The following is a 27,827-nucleotide window of genomic DNA, read 5'->3' on the forward strand; positions in this document are numbered from 1 at the left end:
ATCATATCTCCCCTCAGCCGTCTCTTCTCCAAGCTAAAAAGCCCTAGCCTTCTCAGCCTCTCTTCATAGGAAAGTCGTCCCATCCCCACTATCATTTTCGTCGCCCTTCGCTGTACCTTTTCCAATTCTACTAGCTTTTCTAGATTTCTTATTGCCCTACAAAAATTGACCGGACTTGCTCAATGGTTTAATAAATCATATGTGGGAAAATATGGGGGATAGCACTCAATATGTAATTCAGTTTAGGTGTATATGTCATCTTTATGGCTTCTAGCCTACCCCACCATCATAAATGCAATGGGAACCACCTAGAGATATATTCAGAAGGTAGTCTTATTAGATCCTGCCCATTTTCCTGTATCGTCTCACCCCATGTAGAACAAAATCATACTCCTGGGTGTATTATACTCTCTGGGGACCAATAAAGAGAAAATGCAATACGTAAACCCTTAGCCACATAGGGAAAGATTCTATATGTGGCGCCTAAAAAACAGACGCAGAAATCAGTGCTGACTAAGCGTACTCTATAATGGGCACCTAGATTTAGGCGCTGATTATAGAATATGCTTAGTTGATATTTCAATGCCTAAATCTATGCGCATCCATTTACACCAATGAAAATGTGGTGTAAATCCTGGTGCATAGATTTTGGTGCACTTGGACATATTCCATAACTAGGCATGTAAATTTCAGAACGCACACAAAATGCCCATTTCCCCACCCATAACCATGCCCCTTTTTGCCTGCATTCATTAGAAGTTCTGCGCACATCTAACTGTATAAATGAGAGGTGACCGACTCACCCGCAAATGCGCAGTAGAGAGCAGTTGTCATCAATGTTCCACGCATGCGTTGGACTCACGGAACAGCTGTCAAGGGGAGAGCAACAGCAGACAAGCACCCCTCGCGCACAACCGCAGACTCTAGCAAATAGGAAGGGGGAGGAGGGCCTGGAACAGAGAAGTGGAGGGAAGGAGGGGGCGTGCAAATCGGAGCACCAGACTTCAGGGACGGAGGAGAGGAGCCCTGGAAGATAACTCGCTGCGGAGCAGGCCACTTAAGGGGACAGCAACACAGCAGACAAGCACACTTCCCACAAAACCGCAGAGTCCAGCACACCGTGAAAGGTAAGTGCACACGCGACCTCTGCATTCAACATCTACCGGCAGACAAAAACAGAGAACCCATGGCGCTCTTTCCCCCGCATCCAAAGCAAATACAAAAGTTTAAAATAATGTTGATGCTCTATGATGCGGAGGAGGTCAAAATCACGAAGCGCGAGCACAGCACACAAATCACGCACACAGAATTTTCAAATTCTATTTACACAAAAAACATAGTATATAAAAATGTACTGTAGACATCAACTCACAAATGTTGCTTACGCTTTCATTACATTTTTGAAAACAAAAAACTCGCCCGTTTTAACGAGCTTAATGGCTAGTTGTTACAAAATACGCTTAGTGAGTTGTGTGCCTAAATTCTAATCAGTGCCAATTAGTGCTTATTATTGCTTTTTAAGTGCTGTTATCAGCACTCATTAGCTTATTAAGCCAATTGAGTTGCACACATTGTTATAGAATCTGCGCCAATTTCGGTGCGGATATTTATTTATTTATTTCGATTTTGCTCACACCTTTTTCAGTAGTAGCTCAAGGTGAGTTACATTTAGGTTCACTGGATATTTCTCTGTCCCAGGAGGGCTCACAATCTAAGACTTGTTATTTAGAATCCAGGGGATAGGGGCCCTTTTACTAAAACTTAGAGTGCAAATTCCATTAATGTGCACTAAATGCTGTGTACCCTATTTTATACCTAAGGGCCAGGTGGCACTTAGTGCATACTAATGTATGTTAGTGCATGGTAAGCTTTAGTAAAAGGTCCCCATAGTGATGTAACAGCAAAGCCCACATCTCATCCCAAATAATGTGATAACCTGACACCCCTGAAAATTCTGTAATAAATGCTAATAGAAAAGAAATGGATGGAACTAATACTAAGGCTAGTATGACATTCACATATATAGACAGGGCCAGCGGAATGCAGTAAGCAGGGTATGCAGGACTTCTGGGGCACCAACTCTGTCTCTAGTCAAATAGTCTGGTACGCCGACACCATGTACTCCTCCGAGTCACAAAATTAACTACTTCCGGTTTCGTTACACCAGAAATTGTTCATCTATGGCTTGGAGGAACACAAAATACAGCTATTGCTTACCCTTGATCCAGCCCAGCTGGCACAGAAATCTTTATTAGAAACTTAAACAATTTTCCAACCTTCATGTCTATAGTTTCACTTCACTCCTCTGTCTCTACTTGTTCTTGGTTTTATCTCTGTCATCACATTCCTTCTTTTAAGGATTCTCTTCATTCTTCCTCCAATGTCATTATAATTTCTCTTGCCTGCATGGATATTTGTCTCTCCATGGTTTCTCCATGGTGCACCAGACCCGTTTATCTAGAGGCAGAGCTGAAGGTGGGAGTTGAGCCAGGGGACAGATAAGAGAATGAAGATCTAGCTGGATCTGGGTCTGAAAAAGGGGGTAGGCAGGAGAAGGGAGGAGAGAGAAGAGTGAAAGAAGATGCTGGGCTGGGCTGGACCACGGTGGGGCGGAGGCGACTGATAGATTTCAGGGGGGTGCCATAGACCCTAGCACTGGCCCTGTATATAGAGGTTTTTACAATACAATCAAGGAGGTGAAAAAACTATAAATAGCTGTCTTCTGTCCACAGGCACCAACTCTGTGGGTGCTATGAGTGCCTGAGCAGGGCCGCAGAGAGACTGGGCAGGGCCCGGGGCAAGGCCACCCCCGGGGCCCGGGCCCCACTCCCCCCGAGGTCGTCACCACCGCTGCCCCCCTCCATCCACTACTGGGCCGGGTCCCCCTGAATTCAAATCATAGTGCCTCACCTCGACCTTGCTCCGTGTGAAAGAAGCGCAGCAGCGGCAGTCTGCAGATCACCTCCCTTCGGGTCTTCCCTCCCTGAGTCCCGCCCTCGCGCAAGTTATGTCAGACGAGGGCGGGGAAAACAAATAGGGCAGGCTCTCCACTGAGTGGATGAACACAAAATCCCACGAGGTATAGATGCGCAAAAACAAGTGGGAAATGGACCAATTACTTCAGGACATAGAGACTATGATGGTGTGTAAAAGAATAAACTTTATTGAAGACTCAACACAGTACTGTGTTTCAGCCACAGGCCTGCCTCAGGAGTCTTAATTGGAGTAAAAAGTGTTTAGACACTTGTCCGTCTAAAACGGTACACAAAGAAATGTGCCAAGGAGATGTCATCAGACTCAAGTATAATGAAACAATCAAATGTCTCTTTCTTCGGATGCAAAAAGGAAGTTTCTAATAAAGATTTTTGTGCTAGCTGGGCTGGATCAAGGGTAGGCAATAGCTGTATTTTGTCCTTCTCCTCCACCCTGTAGTCACCAGAATTGTGTTATTTTACTGGAAGGATATGGAGAAGCAGGAGGGAATTGTGCCAGTATTTGATGTCACAGTCTGAAAAATATCTTTAAAATTGCTTCCCTTTGGCAGCTCTAAAATGCAGAGACTTATGGTTGAGTCTAAAATTGAAAGTGAATAGAGAGTAAAACCATCTCCTTTTTTTCACAAAAATTAAACAGTAATTCCCTTGTTACATCTTATGGGAGATAGTGGTGTTTGACTAAATGGGACCATAATGCTGTATTGTCCCAAAGAAATAGCAGGAAGAGGTTACAGGAGAGATGGGTAGTGTTTGGAAGGGGTAAGGGATTCACTTCCCTCTAACTATGTGTTTCTTGGTTTGGTTTTCCTCTTGGATCAACTAATAAGCCCTGTATTTCCATTCTCACTCCCAGCACAGCTCTACTACAGACAAGCTTTGGAGGGGGGGGGGGGGGGGTGGATTAGTGTGGCTCTGCAGGACACCATGAACGAGCGGCTACAGCTATAGTGGCATGCCATCCCCAGTGAAAGAGGGGAGTGGGAGATAATGGTGCTCGTCAGAGAATAGAGGAGAAAGAAGGGGATGTTGTGCTGGAGTCACCACTAATAAATGAGAGGACATTGTGTCAAAGCTGTTACCACCAAATAAGATGCCAATTTCCATTTTTGCAAAAGATACTAGAGTCAGAGCCAACCACTTTCTGTAACCTCAAGAGCTTCAGCAGGTGGGCTGGCACACAATGGGTTGATATGAATGCATGCCTTTGGGTTTACTGATTTCTACTGCTAATAATCATTACTATAGCACTACTGGATGTAGTCGGTGCTGTACACATTATGGGTTGGATTCTGTATAAGGTATCTTAAATGTGGAGTGGAGGAGTGGCCTAGCGGTTAGAGCACTGAATGTGGAGTGGAGGAGTGGCCTAGTGGTTAGAGCAGTGGAACATGGAATGTTGCTACTATTGGAGATTCTACACAGAATGTTGGCAGGGAGGAGTAGCCTAGTGGTTAGTGCAGTGGAACATGGAATGTTGCTACTATTGGAGATTCTACACGGAATGTTGCTAGTGGAGGAGTGGCCTAGTGTTTAGAGCACCCGTCTTGCAATCCAGAGGTGGCTGGTTCAAATCCCGCTGCTGCTCCTTGTGATCTTGGGCAAGTCACTTAACCCTCAGGTACAAACTTAGATTGTGAGCCCTCCTGGGACAGAGAAATATCCAGTGTACCTGAATGTAACTCACCTTGAGCTACTACTGAAAAAGGTGTGAGCAAAAATCCAAATAAATAAATGTAGGCACATTAGAATAATGCACATAACACTATTCTATAAACCGTGTCTACAGTAAGATGCAGTTTATAGAATAGCACATAGACCGGGGGAATGCACAGCCATTTACTCTACTGAAATCTGGTGTAAATGCCCATGCCTAAATATACACAGCTTTCCCCAAATTCTATAACAACATGCATAAATGTGATTGACATCTCCAACACTCCTCCTATGGCTACGCCCCCCTTTTCAGCTATATACATTGGAATTTACACATGCCTCTTTTTAGAATACACCTGGAAAAAAGTGTGCATAAATTCCATGATAGTCATGATAATTGGCTGTTATGACTATTTGTCTTGTTACTCAATTGAGTAGTGTATGTAACTTGTCCATGCACACAATTTAATATGTGCTACTCATCATGTATTATATGGAATCTGGGGGTATATGCAGGTACTTTCTCTGTCCCAAGAGGGCTTGTAATCTATGCTTTTTTGTACCTGGGGCAATGGAGGGTATAGTGACATGCTCAAGGAGCAGCTCAGTTTCCAATTGAGTCATAACGAGCTGATGCTGTTTATTAATCTGTGTTGAGTATGCTAATATTTTTTCATAGCCAGTTGCCTTATAGGCATTTCACCATCAAAGATAGATGTACAACATTGTTATGCTCAAAATACTCTTCAGTAATTCTTTTAATAAGATCACAAACTTTATCTTCTTGTAGTAAACCTAGGGGAAAGAGTAACAAGCAATATAGTCACCATGGCATGGCACAAGGTAGTGATAGGTCCAATAGAAGCCTGAGTAACTGGGGAACACAGCCATGTAGTTACTGGAAAACAAAATACAACCTAGAATAGGAGTGATGGGGAGCAGAATAAGAAGTAAAATCTTTCATTGTAGAGTACAGCAGTCTCCACAGATCTGAAAATCCCTAGTTCCTGAATTGCCGACAGCAGTACTGTTAGCAATTGTAAGGGCCTCACGAGAAGATGCAACTGCTGATCCAGAACTGGATCTAATGAGAAGTTAAAATACCTCCACAAATAACGAGCCCTACAGCAAGTTGCAAAACTTCAGCAATCAGCTCTCGAAAAATGTGGAAGTGTTTGCCACCAGTGCATAAAGATTAACAAAAGTATGTTTTATCAAACATTATAACAGTGATAGCACACCATCCATCAATACCTGCACATTGAATTGTATGTGTAAGGGGTAGACTTATTAACTAAAATAGCCAGTCCATTCCAATTCTCATCAGCTGCAACATAAGCAAGCAACGAACACTGCTTATAGATGAGGATATGAATGAAAGTGGATTTCATATGTGTCTTGCAAAAAAATAAAATAAATAACAACTGATATAGCTTTGTCCAAATGCAGAAGAAGCTTTTGTCCTTTAAAGAGGTTATTTAATCCCTCTGACTTCCAGACCATCGTAATACGTGCAAGTATATTAGATCACTGAAGACTAAGCATGGTCAGCATTAAGAAATGTATGAAATCAGGAAGAGAGCCAGGGAACCCCCAATGATTCCACCCAAACCCAAACAGTAATACAGTAGAGCATACTACATAGCACAGAATATCTACCACAATCTGGTTGAACTTCAGAACAATTCCGCAACCCACAGCAACAAAGAATCTGAAAAGGTTAAACATATGGCTTAGAGAGTGTACCAATTTGATAGCAGTACCAACCTGCAGCTTGCCAATTGGAAACGGGGTTTCTTGGCTCTTCTGTGGACAAACTCACTCAACTACAGACAAAAATACCTACCCTTCCCTTTCACTGAACACCCCCCCCCCCCCACACACACACACACTCCCTCTCACACAGCATACCATGTTAACAATATAATCTAAAGACAAATCATAAAATGGGACCACTGAATATGGTTGGGGACACGCAAACAATATTAAACACAAGTGCTACTGGAGAGTATGTCTTACACTGCTAATCAGTCAACAGGGAAGCAGTAGAAAATATTTGAGGTCCAGCTTCAGGTACACTCTTGCATTCCAGTATATACCATGTCATGGATGAAGTTGTACAACACAGTCGGGTCCTCAAAATTTTGTGTCATGTTATTGACAGTGACCCTCATTCGGGCAGGGTAGTAGAGCCTGAATTGTGTGTTGGCCTTCTCTAGCATCCCATAATAACAGCAATTGGCTTCTCTGAGCCACGGTGTCTTTATTTAAATCCAGGAAGACAGATATCCACTGGCTTTGGAAATGCAGGGGGGCCTTAGCCTTTGTGGTCTTCATCATTTGAACCACTTGTTGGTAGCACAAAGTGTGCACCACAATTCATTTGAGACTTCAGGCCATAGGTTGAAAGTGAAGGTGCATGATGTGCTCTGGATAATCCAAGACTTGGCAGGAATTCTTCCAAAAATGCTGATACGTTGGAGCCCTCACAGTCTTCTGGGAGGCACAGTCAATTTACTCAGATCCTCAAAGTTTTAGTCCAACTGCCGGGACACCAGTGAATCATGAATCAATGTGGGCTGTCATTTGTTTTTCCATAGATTCCATGTGCATGAACAATCAACAAGGCAGTCAGTTGCACATAACATTTATGTGCTACTGTTGTCACACATCAATTCTTTCAACTAGAGGATTTCCTGAATGACTACTGCTAGTGTTACGTCCAGTTCTTTCATTGTACTAGTCTTCTGGGGAGGAAGGGCCAGAATTGGGCCTTTTGACCAACTGGCCAGTAGATATCCATAAAATCCAATGGTTTGTTTGCTCTTAGTATCAGTGAGAATCCAAGTTTCAATTGTCAACACTAAATGTCACTATCAGGAAATGAAGAGTCGGGATTTTCAGATTGTGTGCTGCACAGCCTTCTAATTAGGCAGCCATCTTGCAGCTCAGTTCTCTATTGCCCCTATGATCGTGGGCTCTTTTGCTAAAGTTCTGTAAAAATTTGCACTTAACACAATCACCAGCAAAACATAATGTGTGGTAAGTGCAAAGCCTGTGCAGTAAATGTAGGGGGAAAACCCAACATCTGCCCTGCATTCCTGCACAGGGCAGACACCGCATGGCACCCTGCTACCACTATCTGCCACTGCAGGTAACGTGGTACCAGCAGAAGAAGAGATAAATATAATGGTGACCACATCTGCCATAATGGTGCTCCTCCCACATATCTGATCCCCCGCTTGACCCTCCAAGCACAACCTGAACCTCCAGACACCTCCAATCACAACCCTGAACCCCCAACACCCAAATCTCATTCCTGAACCTCCTGAAACCCCATGTGTCAATGTGAAACCCTCCAATATCCCCAGTCACAACTTTGAATCACTTCCAACACTCTTCTGTAGTCAACCCTGAACCTGCAGAACTCCCCTGACTCCTCCAATGTCACCCTCAATTCTATGACACATCTGGATTCCATCATTTGAAAAGCCCCTCCTTGAATCCAAGATTTACCCGCATGTACCAATGGAAACTTGCCCCCAACAGCCAGCCCCAACACCCTCAGGACTTACATGGAAGTGATTGGTGATGATATACTGGGCTGGGACAGGAGCAGCCACCCCTCCACTTCCACCCCATCCAACTCCAGGAAAAAGAATGGCCACTATGATCTCTAGTGCTAGCCTCACAAAAGGGCAATTTGCCCTTATATAGAAGGTTGACCCCTAGTGATAGTATTGTGAAACTACCAATAGGGATCAGGACCACCATTTTGATACCTGAAGCCAGATGGGAAGGGAGCAAAGCGATCTGCTCTTGCCCTGTTCCACTATAAGGCCAGGGATGGACTCCAGGTGAGTCCCAGGAACTGCTGGAGGACCAGGAAAGGTGGGAGAATTGTGTTAATAAAATTGGTAGGTGGGGGATTTTATACGGATGTGATTGACGATGTTGGGGAGTTTGCTTTGATGCAAACAAGGGGGATTTATAGTTTCCAAACTTAAATCTCCAACGAAATCTCCAACGAAATCAATCAAAGCCTACACATCATGAACACATGGGCAGACACATTCCGTCTGAAATTAAATGTAGAAAAAACTCAATGCCTGGTACACTTGAAACCCACGCAAACAACACAACTAAGAAGATGTTCTACTGCATGTGGAAACTGAAAAGGATAAGACCATTCTTCCCAAGATTCGTCTTTAGTAACCTAGTGCAATCCCTCGTCCTCAGCCATCTGGATTACTGCAACTCATTATATGCAGGCTGCAAAGAGCAAACACTGAGGAAACTTCAAACAGCCCAGAACACAGCAGCCAGACTCATCTTCGGAAAACCAAAATATGAAAGGGCAACACCACTACGAGAGAAACTACACTGGCTTCCACTGAAGGAACGCATCACCTTTAAGGTATGCACACTAGTCCACAAGATCATTCACGGCGAAGCCCCAGCCTACATGTCCGAGTTGATTGACCTACCACCCAGAAATGCTAGGAGATCTTCCCGAACATACCTCAACCTCCATTTCCCTACTTTCAAGGGCGTGAAATACAAGACGCTACACGCGTCAACCTTTTCTCACACGAGCACGCAGCTTTGGAACACACTGCCATGCAACTTAAGAGCGATCCACGAACAAGCATCCTTCCGCAGATTACTGAAGACCCATCTGTTTGAGACAATTTACGGAAAAAACCAAAACACATAGAGTCCACACTCACTTACATCAATGCATCACACATCCACTTATGATCTCTCATCCCCCCTAATTCCACATTACTCATACATATACTTACAGAAATATGTACACCATGTGCCTCTGTGTCTTAACACTGCCCTTAAGCTTCCCATTGTCTCCTCCCAAAGTCTCCCTGTTGATGTCCCATTGTGATATTCCTAATGATAATTTGATTATCTCGCATAACTTGTACAATGTAACCCATAACCAATTTGTAACAACTGTATTTCATTATTCATATCTTATTGTAAGCCACAAAGAGGTGGGAAAATGTGGGATACAAATGCAAACAATAAATAAATAAATAAATAAAAGAGCTTCCCATATGGTGTCCAAAGTAATAGTTGAAGGTTTTATAGGTAAGAAAGACTTACTCAGAGAAGTTCCAATCTCTAATTCCTACGAAGGCTGTGTCTCCTTGGCAGCTTTAGAGTCAGCAAAAACACCGACTCCCTCCTGTGCCTCACTCGTCTGAGTAGATGTATCGGGCGGTTTAATGCAGCGACCTGACCCTGCTACAGGAAGCATTCCCTGAGCGTCAAAGTAAGGGGTTTCCTGAACACGTCGCTGCTCCGCCGCCGGCATGAGTGGAGGCATCCGATCGTCGGGGCTGAGAGAAGTTTCAGCTTCAAGCTGGAGAAGTGGGTCACCTCCCACCGCTCCCTCCAGCAGCGAGGAATCCAGCCCCAAAAGAGGTCCAGGTGCAGTGAAGCGGTCCATAGGTCCGCGTGGCGGGGCAAACACGCTGCTTACCCTTCCTTTTAGGCATAGGTGAGTAGGAAATTTTCCTTTTACACGTCAAAGAGTGAAGGTTAGGAGCGGGGCTGCTTGACTGCGTTCCCTTCACGTCGCCATCTTGTCTCTCCCTCCTCTGTGTATTTTTTTACTATTTTCCTCATTTATCATGGTGTCCTTTATAAAAGCTAAATGCTAATGAAGTGGATTTCCTGTGTATACTTACTCCACTAATGAAATCAAATTTGATCATGTTATGATCACTGTTGCCAAGTGGCCCCATCACCATTACCTCTTGCACCAAATTATGTATTCCACTAAAGACTAGATCTAGAATTGCTCCCCCTCTTGTTTGTTCCTGAACCAGCTGCTCCATGAAGCTGTCATTTATTTTATCTAAACTTTCAAGTTGATATTCAAAGTGATTTAAGCAGGTAAGCCCCCTTTAATCACACTCAGCAGGCCAGCAATGTTCAGAGGCATTTAGCCAAGCAGTGCCGATAAATATCAGCACTAACCAGCCATTTTAAAAGTGGGCAGGAGTGGGGTGTTCCGAGGTGGAGTCAGAGAGGAGCCGGGAGCTATTTGGGTGTTGACAATATTCAGTGCCAGCATCTGCATTGCTAAGCAACCAAGCATCATAAATAGCAGTCCTAACTTTGGTTGCTTAGCTATACTGGTGCTGGCATAGTTATTGAGTCGAGGCCTTCATATCTCACACCTATTCCCTCCTTCCCAACCCCCCATAACATGACTGCCCCTCCCCCCATGAACCATGCTACAGATTATATGTCTTCTTCCCCAACTCCAATCTCCCACTATCACCATTACAAGCCAACCTGATTCAATTCTCTCCTGTTTCTGATTCAATCCTACCATCATTACAAGCCCCCCTAATACCAATCCCCTCCAATTCTAATCCAAACTCACAACCCACCACCAATAGAGGAAACCCCTCAATCTGACACCCCCCCCCCCCATGTCCACGTAGGCCTCCCCAGGCCTACTTTCATCTCCCTGGCAGTCAAGGGGTCATTAGGACAGGAGTGAACCCCACTCGTTCCTGCCTCTCGCGGCTGCTGCTCTAACATGGCAGCTATGACTCTAGCAGTAGTTTTATGGTAGTACTACTAGAGGTCAGCCTTTCATATATGATACTACTCCTCCATCAATTTGATCTACCCTATCACTGTGATATAATTTATACCCTAGTATGACATAGAAACATAGAAAGATGTAGGCAGATATAGACTGTAAGCTCTGTCGAGCAGGGACTGTCTCTTCATGTTCAAGTGTACAGCGCTGCGTACATCTAGTAGCACTATAGTGTCCCCTTTTTGAAGGCAGAAACTAGGTTCATGAGCCCTTGGGCCACTGCCGTGGAGCAGCAGTGGCAGGCAAAACCACCCCCACACCAGAGATAAGGCAGAACTCTGACAGGATCCGCTAGACTTCACCTGCACTTGACCGCCGTTCCTCAGGAGTTGAGCCCCTAGGTGCAGGTGTCCGGCAGGACTTACCAGACAGGGCAGGAACTAGATACCCACTAGGCTGAACAGGGACTGAGGGTCAGAGGGGAAAGGAATAAACATGGGCAGCAAGGCATGAAACTGGGCTAGGTCTCACAGACAGACAATACTACACAAAGCAGGAAATGGACAAGCTAAAGGACAGGAACTAACAGCTGACAAGCAGCCACTGAAACAGGGAACAAATACTGACAGAAAAGAGTCAGGACTGAAAACTGCCAAGCAGCCACTAAGAAAGAAACACAGACACAAGACAAGGAAAGGCAGACCAGAAACAAGACTAAGAACTAAGCAATAAAACCACAGCTAACTACACACAAACAAACTAGAGCCAGACAAGAAACTCAGACTAGAACTGGACTAGGCAGAAGTGCACAGAACACACCCACATACCAGGGACCTTAGGCGATGCAAAGGCAAACACAGAAGTTTCCAGCAGGTTAATAAAGCCCCTCAGCTGCTGAAGCTCAGCTGCAGGGCTCACAAGGCAGCTACGGGTGCTGTTCAGGCACAAACAAGAAAAGCAAGTCTGGCAGCCCGGAAGATCCGGACCAGACTGGGCTGAAGTCTAGAACGGGTGACAGTCCATAGCAGCCACCGGTTCTGGCCACCAGAGGGTGAGGTGAGCAGAGTCAAGGAAACATTCACATACGTGACATATAGAAATGATAAGTAGTAGTAGTAGTAGACCATGTGGCCTATCCAATCTGCCCATTGGTTATCTTTCTTCCACCAAGTCTCAGAGATGCCTATTCTAGCTACCTTTTCATCTAGGTCTATTTATTCTAACACTCCCATCTTATTTACTAGGCTTGTAGTATTTTTATAGACATGTCAAACAATGTTTTTTTATTTCTATTTGTTATGGAATGTACAAAAAGTTGCCAGTTTCCCTTGACAACATTCCCTCACAGTGTCACCTTAAACGTATGGGCTCTGGAAAGTTTAAGAGAGGGTGTGGTGCATCCAGGGCAGTTAAAAACCACAGAAGGAAGACAAGCCAAGAGGGTAGAGAAGGAAGGATCCTCCCTCCAGCGTATGCAGCTACCACATGTGTGTAAGATACCAGATGATTCCCCAAGGTAGGAAAAGGTTTCATCTCTGAACAGTGAAAAACTCTGGACCCTTTGTGGCTTAGCTGGAGCGCTGCCTTTCCTTGCTTGTTACTGCTGAATTTAAGTGTTCCCCTGGGCACCCTGATATGAATCAGACTTTGATTTTGTTTGCTAGAGATAACAGCCTTTGAAAGACAAAAGTTGCTGTATGTTTCCCTTTTGATCATAGAATAAAAGAAACTTGTGTTCACTTTTTACCCACTGTCTGAGTTTTGTAAAGGCCTGTGTTTGCCTGCTGCCAGGGCCATGCTATCACACTATTAGCAACTTGTTCAGCAGTTGACAGTGATAATTTGCAATCTTTCAAGAATGCCTGCTCTTTATTTAAAGGCACCTGGTATATTATTGCGTTCTTTTGCAACTTGGGATGCCCTAATTTCCCTGTTTTGACAATATACCTCTAAGGCACCTTGTTCCAAAGCATGTGCTTTGAGTAACTGAGTTTTCCCCCAGAGTCTAGTTTAAAAGCTGCTCTGTCTCCTTTTTAAATGTTGATGCCAGCAACCTGATTCTACCCTAGTTAAGGTGGAACCAGTGGTGTGCTGGAGCAGGCTCTCACAGGCTCGCAAGAGCCGGTTGTTAAGTTTTTAAGAATTTTGGGAGCCGGTTGTTAAAGTAGGGCCCTCCATGGCTATTTTAACAACTGGCTCCCAAAATGTGGGCTTGGGCCCCCTGCTGAATTCTCTTTTACTTTGCTGGTGGGGATGCTGAGCCCTGCCAGCCAAGTAAAATAGACTGCTGCTGCTCCCCACTCCTTGTTTCCAGCTCTGAGCAGCAGACTGGGACTTCTCCAGCATGTGTGAGAAGTTTCAGCATGCTGCTCAGAGCAAGACGTTGGGAGTGCTGGCAGTCCATTTATTGGCTGCCAGCAAAGGTATGCCTAGCGTGCCCCCACGAAGTGAGGGAGGAGAGAGAGGCAAGTGTTGCTCCTCCTCCCCCACCCCGGCTACCCCTGGCCCTTCCAACTGCAGAGCTGGCTACGTCTGGAGAAAGAGCCTGTTGTTAAAAATTTACCAGCACACCCCTGGGTGGAACCCATTTTTCTGGAAAAGGCCCCCCCCTTTCCCAGAATGTTGCCTTGTACCTAATAAATCTAAATCCTTCCTTGAGACTCCAGAGCTCTGCCTGTCTCCTGGGTCCTATGCGTGGATGAGGCAGAATATTGGAGAAAACTACTCTGGTGGTTTGGATTCCAACTTTCTACCTAAAAGCCTACATTTGGTTTCCTATGTCATTGATACCCATATATACCATGACAGCCAGTTCCTCCCCAGCAATGCCTAAAAGTTTCTCGAAGTGATGCATGAGGTCTACCACCTTCACACATGGCAGTCAAGTTACCAAGTGATCTTCATGTTCACCAGACATCCAACTATCTACACACCTACTGATCGAATCACCAACTACAACAGCTGTCCTAACCCTTCCCTCCCGGGCACATGACATTGGAGACTCATTCTCTGCAAATAATGTTCACTATTAAGTAGGGCTGCATTTTAATCTCAGTAAACTCAGGCCCTGATGATCAATTCCCTGTACTGTCTTGAAACAGTGCCCTAAAAATAGCGCTAATAACATGTAAACGTAAGTGCATTATCAATATTGATCATCCTGGGAAAATGCAGGAGGATTGTGCCTGAATCCTCTCACACTTGTTTGACAGGTCCAGGCTGTCAAAAGCCCAGACCTGTCAAACACAGGGGCTGGAGGTCCATGGGACCCCCAGCCCCCTTCCAAAAGCAAGGTCCTAGTGGCTAGTGCCCCCTAATCCCCCACAGCACGTCAGGACAGTGAGGGGGGCTGGAGGTCTGGTGGATCTGCAGCCCGCCTAACCCCCTGCATCCAAAAACATACCTTGTGACCCTAGTGGGCTGCCGACCCAAACCTCCCTTGTGGTCTAGTGGCCAACCTGCTCCCCGTACCTCCATGTTGGAGAATGGAGTAACACTGGATATTTCTATGCTGGTCTGTTTCCAGCAACCAGCATTGAATATCCATTAGTTTTATAACTGCTAAAAAGTTAACTGGTTAAGTTAATATTCAGCGCTGTTAACTTTTTAACGGTTAAAGATAGGCCTGTCATTTATGTTGCCTATTTTAACCGCTGAGCATAACCAATTAAGCGGTGAATATCTGTGCCTAACTGGCTATACAGATGATTAGCGGCTAACCACTAACTATGGATACTTAGCAGGAGAAAACCAGTTATCTCCTGCTGAATATCCACAAGTAGGCACTGATATGCTATTTAATTGGTCGGCGACCGTGTATGGCCAGATAAATAACTTTGAATATCGGGGTGGGGGCATGGTCTCCCAAAATGAACATTAAAACAACACAAAACACACTAAAACAACATGGGAAACTACACAGAGCAAAACTTGTTTGTCCTACACACCCCTAGTAGTCAGTGTAGAAATCTATACGGCCTCCTTGTTACCAGCTTTGTGATGAGAAAATACTTCCGATCTCTTCTAGTACCTCAGGAATCCACTACCCCACCTCCATCTCCTCTTCTGTATTGAGAAGTTCAATTAGACCTGTGAGGGACACAGGCAGCTTGTCCTTGAGCTATTTTATCATTGTGCATTGCAATCCATTAGGCCTCACTGCTTTATCTATTCTCATCTGTGCTAGTACTTAAAGCACTTTCTCGTCTGTAAACATTGGCAGCGTTGAGATTCAAACTTTATTGGGTGAAATCTAGAGCACAGTGGTAAGGAACCAGGGTTGAGAGGATGGGTAAAACACATGGTAGTGGTAAGAGGTGAGGGGAATCTGTAATGGTTTTACTACGGAAGTTTATACTCATCTATACAGAGCGGAGAAAAAACAACAGAGCAGACTGGATGAGCCAAATAGTTATTATCTGGTGTCATTTTTTTTTTGTTATTATTTTATTGTGATATGCATCACACAGAGTGCCATGAAAGCAGGGGCGTAGCTGCTATGGGGTCACGGGGGCCAGGGCCCCCGTAGATTTGGCCCTGGACCCCCTGCCAACGACCCTCTCAACCCCCCCACTCCCGCTGCCAACCCGCCGTCAACCTGCTGTCGCCGTCTGCTACCTTTGCTGGCGGGGGGGGGGGGGGGGTTCTGAGTCTGTCTGACGTCCTGCTGCACGTACACAATGTGCAGGACGTCAGACTCACAGAAACAGAATGAAGCCTTGTGATCTGCAGACAGAATCAGAAACCAAACGAAGAAAGAAGACTTTGGCTGGCGGGGGTTGGGGTCCCCCGCCAGCATAGGTAGGCGATGTCACAGTGACGGCGGGCGGGGGGTTGTCCGTGGGTGGGCCACAGTTGTTCGAGGTGGTTCTGGCGGTGGCGGGGGTGTCGGCAATGGCGGGTGGGCGGCGGGGGGGGGGGGAGGCTAAAATGTGCCCTCTCACCTCGGCTCTGGACCCCCCCCTAACGGCGAAGTCCAGATACGCCCCTGCATGAAAGTACTATATATTAGATTCAAATAACAAGACTCCAGTGTATTCCTATTTATTCCTATGGGCATCTCTAGCATTTAGCCTGCGCCTATTTTTAGTGTGCGCTAAAAGCACTAGCACACCTTTGTAAAAGACCCCCTTAGAAGGTACAAAAACTACAATACAAAGGAACAAGGGGTTCAATAATGAGCGGGACTTATTTGGGTAGAAATTGCTCCTACCCAGGTAAGTCCAGCTGGTCAACTCCATAGCTACATTTTTAGCAACAGTATTCAGATAATGCCGCTGATTAGAACACATATAAAAACATAAGAACAGCCATACTTGGTCAGACCAATGGTCCATCTATCCTAGTATCCTGTTTTCAACAGTGGCCAATCCAGGTCACAAGTACCTGGCACAAACCCAAATAGTAGCAACATTCCATGCTACCAATCCCAGGGCAAGCAGTGGCTTCCCATGTCTATCTGAATAGTAGACTATGGACTTTTCCTCCGGGAACTCGTCCAAACCTTTTTTAAACCCAGATATAGTAACCGTTGTTATTACATCCTCCAGCAAAGAGTTCCGCTGCTTAACTATTCGCTGAGTGAAATAATATTTCCTCCTATTTGTTTTAAAAGTATTTCCATGCAGCTTCCTTGAGTGCCCCCTAGTCTTTGTACTTTTGGAACAAGCAAAAATTTGATTCACTTCCACTTGTGCTACACCACTCAGGATTTTGTAAACCTCAACCATATCTCCCCTCAGCTGTCTCTTTTCCAAGCTGAAGAGCCCTAACCTCTTTAACCTTTTCTCATATGAGAGGAGTTCCAGCCCTTTTATCATTTTGGTCGCTCTTCTTTCAACCTTTTCTAATTTCCGCCATTTCTTTCTTGAGATACGGCGACCAGAACTGAACACAATATTCAAGGTGAGGTTGCACTATGGAGCGATACAGGTCAGATCAGCACTATCCGCATAGTGCTGGGATGTTCTGGGGCAGAACTGGGTGTTACCTAATTAAGACTGGATTCAGTAAATAGTGCCATAACTTAGGTGCCGGGAAAAAACAGAACTTAGCACTATTCTACAAAGCACTCTGGGATAAGCACTGTTTATAAAACAGCACATAGCACTTTGGACTCCAGGAGTTATGCCAGTTGAGATGTGTAAATCCTGGCACACAAGTTGAGCGTCCATCCCCAGAATTCCGTAACACTGCACACAAATTTTCCGGATGCCCTTGACCCACCCATGCTCCTCCCCAGTAGCGTAGCCAGAGTTTAATTTTTAGATGGGCCTGGAGGTGGACTGGGTGGGCACAGGCCTCGCATTTCCTCTCCACCTGCCACATTTCCTCTCCATCCGCCCGCCGCTGCATTTCCTCTCCATCCTCTCCCCCCCATGACAGCCCCCTGCACATGGTCAGTTCTGGTCATTTTTACTGACCTGAAGCGCTGTTCTCCCTCCAGCACCGGCGATTCCCATAGCCAGCCATCTGCCAGCGCACGTCGTCGGAGCCTCTTCTCAGGTGCGTACCGCCTACTCTGCAACTTCCTGTTTTCCGCAAAGGTGGGACGCAGGAAGTTGCAGAGTAGGCGGGACGTGCCTGAGAAGAGGCCCCGACGACACACGCTTGCAGAAGGCTGGCTATGGGAATCGCCGGTGCTGGAGGGAGAACGGCGCTTCAGGGCAGTAAAAGTGAGCAGACCACGCGGATGGGGAGAGCGGGCAGAGGAGGCGGGGGGGTGGGGCCTGGAGCAAAAGTGGCTATGCCTGGGCCATGCTCCTCCCACAACCACATCCCCTTTTAAGATCCGTGCAAGATCAGTTAGGCATGTATGATGGAGAAGTGCACGGATCACAGATCTGCTTGTAACCCCCACTTGGTGTCAATTAAGTGCTTGTTAACACTAATAATTGCACCAATTAGCCAATACTTGACCCGATTAAGTAATTAACGTGCACAAATCTCTGATTTGCGCACAAATTTTGGCATCAATCTGTCAGCGCCATCTGGAATTTGGGGGTTAGCTGCAAATTTTAGTTCACTGATAGGGATATACATTTATTTGAAATGAAATGGATTTGTTTTTTTTTGCCTGAAATGAGAAAAATCCTGAAATTTCTGATTTTGGCCTCTGTTGTTGCACACTTTTCAGAGTGTGCCCTTTTTGCAAAGAGTGTGTCCTATTTGCAAAGTGTTCTGGAAAGGTGTGTGACATCCTTTTTGTGCATTCATGATTAATAATATATGCGTGTACTCTTTGGAAATAGTGAGCATTATTCTGGAAAAATGCACACTCTGTTCTAAACTGCACACACTCTTTTGGAAGAGTGCACATTTTGCAAATAGACTATACTCTTTTAGAAACGTGTGCATGTAAATTAAGCATCCCAAAGAAAATGAAAATTTCCAGACACCAGATTGGAATGCACATGGTATGTACATTTTTGGGTGACACATTTCTAGCTGCTACCCAGCTAACTGCCCGGACAAGGGTAGGACACAAAAAAGGCTATTCTAACTTTATCCAGTTACCTATCTGGGTACAGATCTGAATATATCCAGTACCCAGATAAGCAGCCTGTACCCAGTTATTCAGCACCAGCTGGTATCTGGACACTGGCACTCAATATCTGGGTATAAAATTCTGCACCACAGACTGAGTGTTGGAGGGAAAACTCTAAGTAATAGAGAAAGTAAGAAGCCTGCCCCCAAAGTGAACGAATCATGAATATAATCAACTTTGGGAAGCAAAGAACCAGTTAACACCCTTGAGAAAGTTTTAAAAACCCATTCTTCTCGTTATAGGTTCTTGTCCATCTGTCTTTAGTCAATAACGATGTTACTACCCTAGCCAGCATAAATTATCACTTAAAACAGATTTAATGTCTTCTGTCTCTATTGTACCTACCCTTTAACTAATTCTACAACAATGAAGTCATTTCCGTCTCCACTGTTATACAATATTAATCCATCTGGTGATGTAGTCTTGAACTGGAAGAAAAGGTGCATTGATGTGTAGGCTTGTAGTGTGGCCAGTGCAACATAGCTTGCTTTTGTCTTAAAGGTCACTGGGTCAGCTATGATGTTTCTGAAGCCAAATCTTGCGTTTAGTTCACAATATGCTATGTCTCCATTTTTACACAAATCGATGTAGGCCATGCCGTTGAACGTCAAGCTTTGTAAATGGCCAATGAAATTGGAAGGGACAGCAGACAGATAACGGCGTTCTGTTATTATGCCAGTTTCGATGTTATGGAATTCTAGCCGTGTGTGGTCGCCAGCCATTTGACCTTAAATAAAAGCAAACAAAAACAGATTTAGTGCATACAATTTCTGGAATACCAGCTATTGTAACATCAAAATTCCAAGATTAAACAGTTAACTATCTTCTGTATGAATGATTAGATTACAATGCAAACGTCTTACAATGTGCTTACACAATATAAATATTAAGCACCAAGTAAAACAGAAGGACATTTTTGTTTGATCATGCAGTTGGAGGATTGGGGGGGAGGTGGGGGTTGGCACTGGTGATATATATTAATGAACAGTCTGTCATAGCAAAGCATGATTTCATGACATAGAAACTTCTAGAAGCTATTTAACAATGATTAGTGGCATAGTGTAGACTATTAAAAAGTAATAGACCAACAAGCAGGCCAGTTCTAAAGTGCTGTGTAGTTTTTTAAAACAGTCACCCGATGTGGCCACATTTTGCCCTCAGGCTGTGTCAGGCATAAAAACTGATACATAAATAGTCATAAAAATGAATAAACATGAAGATTAAAATAATATATATAACAATAAATAGTTGAATGAATCATGTTACCAATAAAGGACAAAATGTATGTCTAAATGAGGAACTGAATACACAAGTATGCCACAAGCACAAAAGGATTTACAAAAATAAACCCAAGTAGACACCGTGATTGTATGTTAGTGCGAACAGACATCATGAACTAAAAGCTATAAGGCTAAATATAAAGCTAGAAGTGAAAGCAAGATGGCAGTCTTACTGCTTGTAAGGAGTGGAGGTGCTGCTGTGATTCTCAGTTAATGAGTGCTGTTTTGTGAGTACTGACTCATCTACTGTCCATTTTTCTGGCATTATTTTCCCTTTTTCAAAAGCATATGTTCTCAAATTGTTTTTAGAATTGTTTTCATCTTTTTACACATATTTAATTAAAAAAGCAAATGCTCTTAAAGTGTTTTTAGAACTGCTTTTATCATTTTTTTACAAGCTGTTTGGACAGACTTTTCTTTTCTTTTCTTTTCTTTTTTTATTACTATTTGGGGAGGTTTTAGCTGTATTCCCCTATAGGTATGTGTCCCTTTTGGTTTGGTTTTATTCTAATATGTTGTCTGAGGTATGGACTCTAAGTAGCTGGCATGCATGCCATGAAGTGATATGGTGAAATTTCACTGTGCAATCACTTGTCCACTCTTATCACTCTTTTTGTGCATGTGACACATTTTAATCTATATATATAAAAGGCAACCCCAATGTTCTGAAGCCTCCACGGAAGTTGAGGCGCCCGAGATATCCGGTGTGCCCTGGAGTGTCTGCACCGCCCTCGCGTCAAAACGTCATGACGCGTCAAAACGTCATGACGTCGAGGGCGGAGCTATTGACACTCGAGGCCCGAAATGGCCCACAGCGAACAAGGCAAGTAGTTTCGAGGGACGGAGGGAGGGGGCCCCTTGCTAGCGCCCGTTTCATTCCGCTCAGAAACGGACATTTTTTCCTAGTGTTCTTATATTTTAAACTTGGATTTATATTAGTTATTTATGGCTGAATGTGAATATTTCACCATTTCACATCTCACTGGAAATATTTTTAAGGACCCTGTTTACAAAGGTGCGTTAGCATGCACTAAAATGTTAGCGTACCTATAGCGTGGCTTAGTAAACAAGGCCCTAAGGGTTATGTTTTTTCCTTATGTCTGTTCACACTAATGTGCAATGGTATCCACTTGGGTTTATTTCTGTAAATACTTTTGTGCATGTGGCATACTTGTGTATTCATTTCCTCATTTAGACTTATATTTTGTTCATTAGGTTTTTATTGATTTTGATATTAGTAACATGAAAAAAGACGGTAAATAAATAAATAATTCAACTATTTATTGTTATATATATATGATTTTAATGTTCATGTTTATACATTTTTATGTCTATTTATGTATCAGTTGTTACGCCTGATGCAGCCTGAGTGCGAAATGTGGACACATCGGGTGACTTTTAATAAACTGCACAGCGCTTCAGAACTGTTGGTCTGCTTGTTTATCTATTGCTATGCATTGTTGTGGATCATCGCCTCTTGCTGTTATTTCGACCATTAGAAAGTTCCAGACTGCTGTTCAAATCTGTCAGTGGGAAGCAAGGAGTCACCTCTGGGTCCGTGCAGCTTATCCAGTGGAACAGTAATGATCCATTTAATGATCAGTGTTAGCTATGAGGCAAAACAAAGCAAGCAGGAAAAAGGACTTCGGTTGCATAAAATAGCTACAATCATTCCCCAAGCACAGGGGGGATATTGTACTGCAGAGTCAATATATCAGGCGAGGCTGAGCTAAAGGTTTACTGATGTTTCAGTTATTGATTTATTTTCTTTACCAGTTGTCCTTTGTTCCTTTGGGCTTCCACATAAATGAGAACTAGGACTGGATTCTGCTATAAGGTTCGTTTTCAATTACCCAGGGAATCCTCCCTTAATTTATGTCTTTCCCAACTTTACTCCTGATATTGCAGCTACAGTCCATGGCCAGGAGGAACATGCAGGAGCTTCTTCCAGGACCCTTCCAGGGCTGGCTTAACTATTAGGCAGACAAGGCATTCACCTAGCATAACTTCTGGGAGACAGCAATGAGCAGCTGCAGTCAGTGCAAAATATTATGCTCTGGTATCTATAAAGACTCCAAGATATTATAGAGGGCGTTTTAACCACTGGAGATGAAGAACAGTTTTCAAAGACCCCATTTACTAAGATTATTGTTTGGTTGTTATTTTTATGTATATTTACATTTTTTTTAATTACTGAATATAAGTTTTGATTTAATTGTATCTATACAATGTTTTATACATAGCAGTTTATCAAATGAATAAATAGAATGGAATGGGATGGAAATTCTGGATGGGCTGGTGTTAGAATGATCATGATGGTTGATTTTAATTAGCAAAATAGGTTGAATAAGGGCCTGAAAGCTAACTGAAGGGGGAGACATGATTGAATATTTGCCTGGGGATGCCTATTATCCTTGCATGTATTTTTTGTTACATTTGCACCCCATGCTTTCCCACTCATGACAGGCTCAATGCAGCTTACATGGGGCAATGGAGGGTTAAGTGATTTGCCCAGAGTCACAAGGAGCTGCCTGTACTTGAAGTGGGAATTGAACTCAGTTCTTCAGGACCAAAGTCCACCATCCTAACCACTAGGCCACTCCTCCACTCCATTCACCACAGACCCTTCTTTAAAGCCCATAAAATCAGCCACTAGTTATTGTCAGTGTATGATGCCTACAGCTCCCTGTTTCTCAACTGCAGTGACTACTTGCTCCATGGTGAGATAAGTGTTTCTATCAAGTAATTAGGATTATGTAGATCTCAGGGGTGTATTATATGCCAGTGGTTTCCGAACCCGTCCTCATAATTTGCTTGTACTAATTCTCCAATCTCCATATTCATTCTAACTTCATTTCCATTCTTGTATTGAATTTATAAATTACTTACTTCAATAAGATCAGGATGATTTATAATAAACCATAAATACAATTTAAATGGTCATAGAAACAGTAAAATCAGGCCATCATAAGAAATAAAATAACATACAATTATTTAAATCATAGTAACAGTGAACAACCAAATCAATGCTTACTATAGATAACCTAAAATCCTAACTGGCTGGGTTTGGGAACCAATGGTGTTTTTCTCACTTTATTAATGCTATTACAATTTGCAAAGTAATGAATGCTTTTGTTGAAGCTTTGGAAATGGATAGTTGAACAGACGACGTGGGAATATACTGTACTGTACTGTAGTTAAATAGGACATTCTCTTCCACTCTCACTGACTGAAACATTCAAGGATAATTCTCTTAAAATGTCTTGTTTTATAATTATAGATATTTGAAATGTTTGTGTTTCCTGTTTCCTTTCTTGAATTATAATGGAGATAACTTCTAACAACAAACAAATTCTAGTAATATCAGTCATCGACAGGCGGGGTATTAACTGTCAGCACCATATGAACTTCAGTGAAAGATAAATTAAATTGCCTACCACTGCTCTTGCTTTAAATGACATTGCTTTATTCTCAAGAAGTACTGTAGTGCAATGATGCACATGTCACAATAAGCACTCTCCACTTGATTCTAAGTCGGGTGCAAGATCCATGTGCAACTAATCAAGGAAATGGGCACTGATTGACCACTTTAATGATGCTAATTGGTGCCCAATTGCAGTTGTGCATAGATCTCCCCTGCGTTATTTTATAATTCGATGCCTAACTATTCCCCACACTCAACCGAAAAGGGGACGTGGCCATAAGAGGGGCATGGGCGAGTCATAGGTGCTCCCAACTATTAGCTGCCAAGTTATGGAATAGTTTATGCTTGGTGGTATATATAGAGGGGCATAATTGAACGAAAACGCCTATCTCCATGGGCGTTTATCTCCGAGAACGGGTCCGTGAAGGGGTGGACCGAACCGTATTTTGGGAAAAAATAGACGCCCATGTTTTATTCAACAATGTGTGAGCTGGGCGTTTTTGTTTTTCAGCGATAATGGAAAATGAAAGCGCCCAGCTCAAAAACGAATAAATCCAAGACATGTATTCGTGGGAGGGGCCAGGATTCGTAGTGCACTGGTCCCCCTCACATGCCAGGACATCAACCGGGCACCCTAGGGGGCACTTTTACAAAAACAAAAAAAACAGGTAAAAGAGCTCCCAGGTGCATAGCACCCTTCCCTTGTGTGTTGAGCCCCCCAAATCCCCCTCAAAACCCACCACCCACAAGTCTACACCATTACTATAGCCCTAAGGGGTGAAGGGGGGCACCTACATGTGGGTACAGTGGGTTTGGGGGGTTGGACGACTAATAAGCATTAAGCAGCACAATTGTAACAGGTAGGGGAGGGATGGGCCTGGGTCCACCTGCCTGAAGTCCACTGCACCCCCTGTGACCTGCATACTGCTGCCAGGGAGCTGGGTATGACATTTGAGGGTGAAAATAAAAAGTTGTGAAACATCATTTTTTTTGTGGTGGGAGGGGGTTAGTGACCACTGTGGGAGTCAGGGGAGGTCATCCCCGATTCCCTCCAGTGGTCATCTGGTCATTTAGGGCACTTTTTGGGGCCTTATTCGTGAAAAAACAGGGTCCAGGAAAAGTGTCCTAAATTCTAGCTAAAAACGCATACTTTTTTCCCATTATCGGTGAAATGCGTCCATCTTTGTTCGGCAGATAACCACGCCCCAGTTCCGCCTTCGCCACACCTCTGACACGCCCCCATCAACTTTGTACGCATCCGCGACGGAGTGCAGTTGAAAACGTCCAAAAATCGCCTTTCGATTATACCGCTTTATTCGTTTTTGTGAGATAAACGTCCATCTCCCGATTTAGGTCGGAACTTGGGGGTTTTTCTCGTTCGATTATAAGCAGGATAGTCACTAGAGTTAATTTGGGATCATTTTTTGTATAAGTTATGGAATAGTGGCAATCCATACTTAACTTTGAGCACCAGACTTACACTTGTTTCTATCAGATCTAAGGCCAGGACTCAAAGATAAACTTGGCGTTTAAGTTTTCTAGGGTGTAACTGCAAAGAAGACATTCACATGGATGGATTATGAGTGTTACAACTATTTTAGCGCACACTTTCTTGAATACTATCAGTTAGGTGCCTGTCCTGCTTATTTTCGAAGGAGAAGGTTGGCCATCTTCCGACACAGATCAGGAGATGGCTGGCCATCTCCTGAACCTGGCCAAATCGGTATCAGCCTGCCTGCCTGTCTGACATTGCTGCCTAGATATCTCAGCGCCATCTGAAACTAAACAAAACCAAGACTGAGCTTCTCATCTTTCCCCCTAAACCAACCTCTCCTCCTCCCCCATTCTCTATTCCTGTGGATAACACTCTCATCCTTCCTGTCTCATCAGCTCGTAACCTTGGGGTCATCTTCGACTCCTCCCTCTCCTCTATTCATATTCAACAGACAGCTAAAACCTGTTATTTCTTTCTCTATAATATCAGCAAAATGTGTCCTTTCCTTTCTGAGCACACTACCAGAACCCTCATCCATGCTCTTATCACCTCTCGCTTAGACTATTGCAACTTGCTTCTCACAGGTCTCCCACTTAGCCATCTCTCTCCTCTTCAATCTGTTCAAAATTCTGCTGCACGACTAATATTCCGCCAGGGTCGTTATGCTCATATTAGCCCTCTCCTCAATTCACTTCACTGGCTTCCTATCTGTTTCCGCATACAGTTCAAACTCCTCTTATTGACCTATAAGTGCATTCACTCTGCAGCTCCTCAGTACCTCTCCACTCTCATCTCTCCCTACATTCCTCCCCGGGAACTCCGTTCACTGGGCAAATCTCTCTTATCTGCACCCTTCTCCTCCACCGCTAACTCCAGACTCCGTTCCTTTTATCTTGCTGCACCATATGCCTGGAATAGACTTCCTGAGCTCCATCTCTGGGTGTCTTCAAATCTAAGCTAAAAGCCCACCTTTTTGATGCTGCTTTTAACTCCTAACCCTTATTCACTTGTTCAGAACCCTTATTTTATCATCCTCACCTTAATATTCCCTTATCTCTTGTTAGTCCTATTTGTCTGTCCTAATTAGATTGTAAGCTCTGTCGAGCAGGGACTGTCTCATCATGTTCAAGTGTACAGCGCTGCGTATGTCTAGTAGCGCTATAGAAATGATAAGTAGTAGTAGTATAATTAAAAGCCGATATTGGACGGCTTCAACTACATTCCGTTGCAGGGCCGGCCAAAGTTAAAGTGGGTGTTTCAGCAGGGTACGTAAGGCGGGACGGGAGCGTGATTACGAGATGGCCGGCTTTGGCCGATAATGGAAAAAAGAAGGCAGGCTCTGACGAGCACTTGGCCAGCTTCACTTGGTCAATTTACTTTTAGGACAAAGTTTCAAAAAAGTGCCCCAACTGACCACTGGAGGGAATAGGGGATCACCTCCCCTTACTCCCCCAGTGGTCACCAACCCCCTCCCACCCAAAAAAAAAAATTAAACATTTTTTGCCACCCACTATGCCAGCATCAAATATCATACCCAGCTCCATGACAGCAGTATGCAGGTCCCTGGAACAGTTTTTAGTGGGTGCAGTGTACTTCAGGCAAGCGGACCCAGGCCCATACCCCCCCCCCCAACTGTTACACTTGTGGTGATAAATGTGAGCCCTCCAAAACCCACCAGAAACCCACTGTACCCACATGTAGGTGCCCCTCTTTACCCTTTAAGGGCTATGGTAGTGTTGTACAGTTGTGGGGAGTGAGTTTTGGGGGGCTCAGCACCCAAGGTAAGGGAGCTATGCACCTGGGATCAATTTGTGAAGTTCACTGCAGTGCCGTATAGGGTGCCCGGTTGGTGTCCTGGCATGTGAGGGGGACCAGTGCACTATAAATGCTGGCTTCTCCCATGACCAAATGGCTTGGATTTGGCCGGGTTTGAGATGGATGCCATTAGTTTCCATTATCGGCGGGAAACCAATGGCGGCGATCTCTAACGCCGGCCAAAATGTTGAGATTTGGGCGTCCCCGACCGTATTATCGAAATGAAAGATGGCTCGCCATCTTGTTTCGATAATACGGTCAGGTATGCCGCTTTCCAGGGCCGGCTTTAGAGATTGCCGCCCATATAGATGGCCGGCCCCATTCAATTATGCCCCTCTGTGACACTCAGGTGAGGGTTATGGATTGGCCCTGGGAATAATTCAGCCAGACAAGGTATATAAATGTGAAAGTAAATGTTTTATTCACCTGAGCCCTGGGACATGTTACCTCATATACTAGGAACCACAGATGCGACAGTTTCTCTGGAGTAGGCCAAACACAGCCCACTAGTTCTCAGGTCTTCTGAGAACTTGGGTTTGGCTCCAGCCAGACCTTAGCAAAGATTGTAAGTCTTATCAAAAAGCAAAGTTGGCAGACCTCAGCCAGGTCACAAATTGTATAGAGCGACTGCACCCACATCTGATGACAGCTCCTAATCTTTCTGCCCTGGGCCTCCTTAACCTCAGACTGACCCTTTTAAACTCCCAGGTACTGACTCCTCCCATCTTGGCTCACTTCCTCCTGGGGCGGGATCAGTGCTCTTAAGGTGGCCCAGTTAGGGATTTTTCTTATAGTTGAGGAGCAGTGTTCTAGAAACCCCTTCACATACCCTTCCCCTCAGCTCAACCATGCTCAGTTTTGTGCATACCACTTCAGGGTCCACCTCCCGGGACAAAAAGTCTACATTAGCATGCTCTCGGCCCGCCCAATGTTGCACCCGATAGTTAAAAGGCTGAAGGTTGAGGAACCACCACAAGATAGTACTGAAATGTCTCCAGGGCCCATTTGACCATGAGAGCCTCGTTCTCAATCATCACATAA

The 27,827-nt window shown here is 44.3% G+C and overlaps 1 protein-coding gene across 1 annotated transcript in view; it reads right to left on the reverse strand.

Annotated features, from left to right (window-relative positions):
• NRXN1 (neurexin 1) overlaps positions 1-27,827 on the reverse strand; it is a 2,115,739-nt gene that overhangs the window by 1,091,140 nt on the left and 996,772 nt on the right. The window contains exon 13 of the mRNA XM_030195841.1: positions 19,118-19,499. Within this exon, the coding sequence (XP_030051701.1) occupies positions 19,118-19,499 (382 nt within the window). The remainder of the gene's footprint in view (positions 1-19,117; positions 19,500-27,827) is intronic.

The sequence above is a fragment of the Microcaecilia unicolor genome, chromosome 3, assembly GCF_901765095.1.
Source record: "Microcaecilia unicolor chromosome 3, aMicUni1.1, whole genome shotgun sequence".
Taxonomy (NCBI): Eukaryota; Metazoa; Chordata; class Amphibia; order Gymnophiona; family Siphonopidae; genus Microcaecilia; species Microcaecilia unicolor.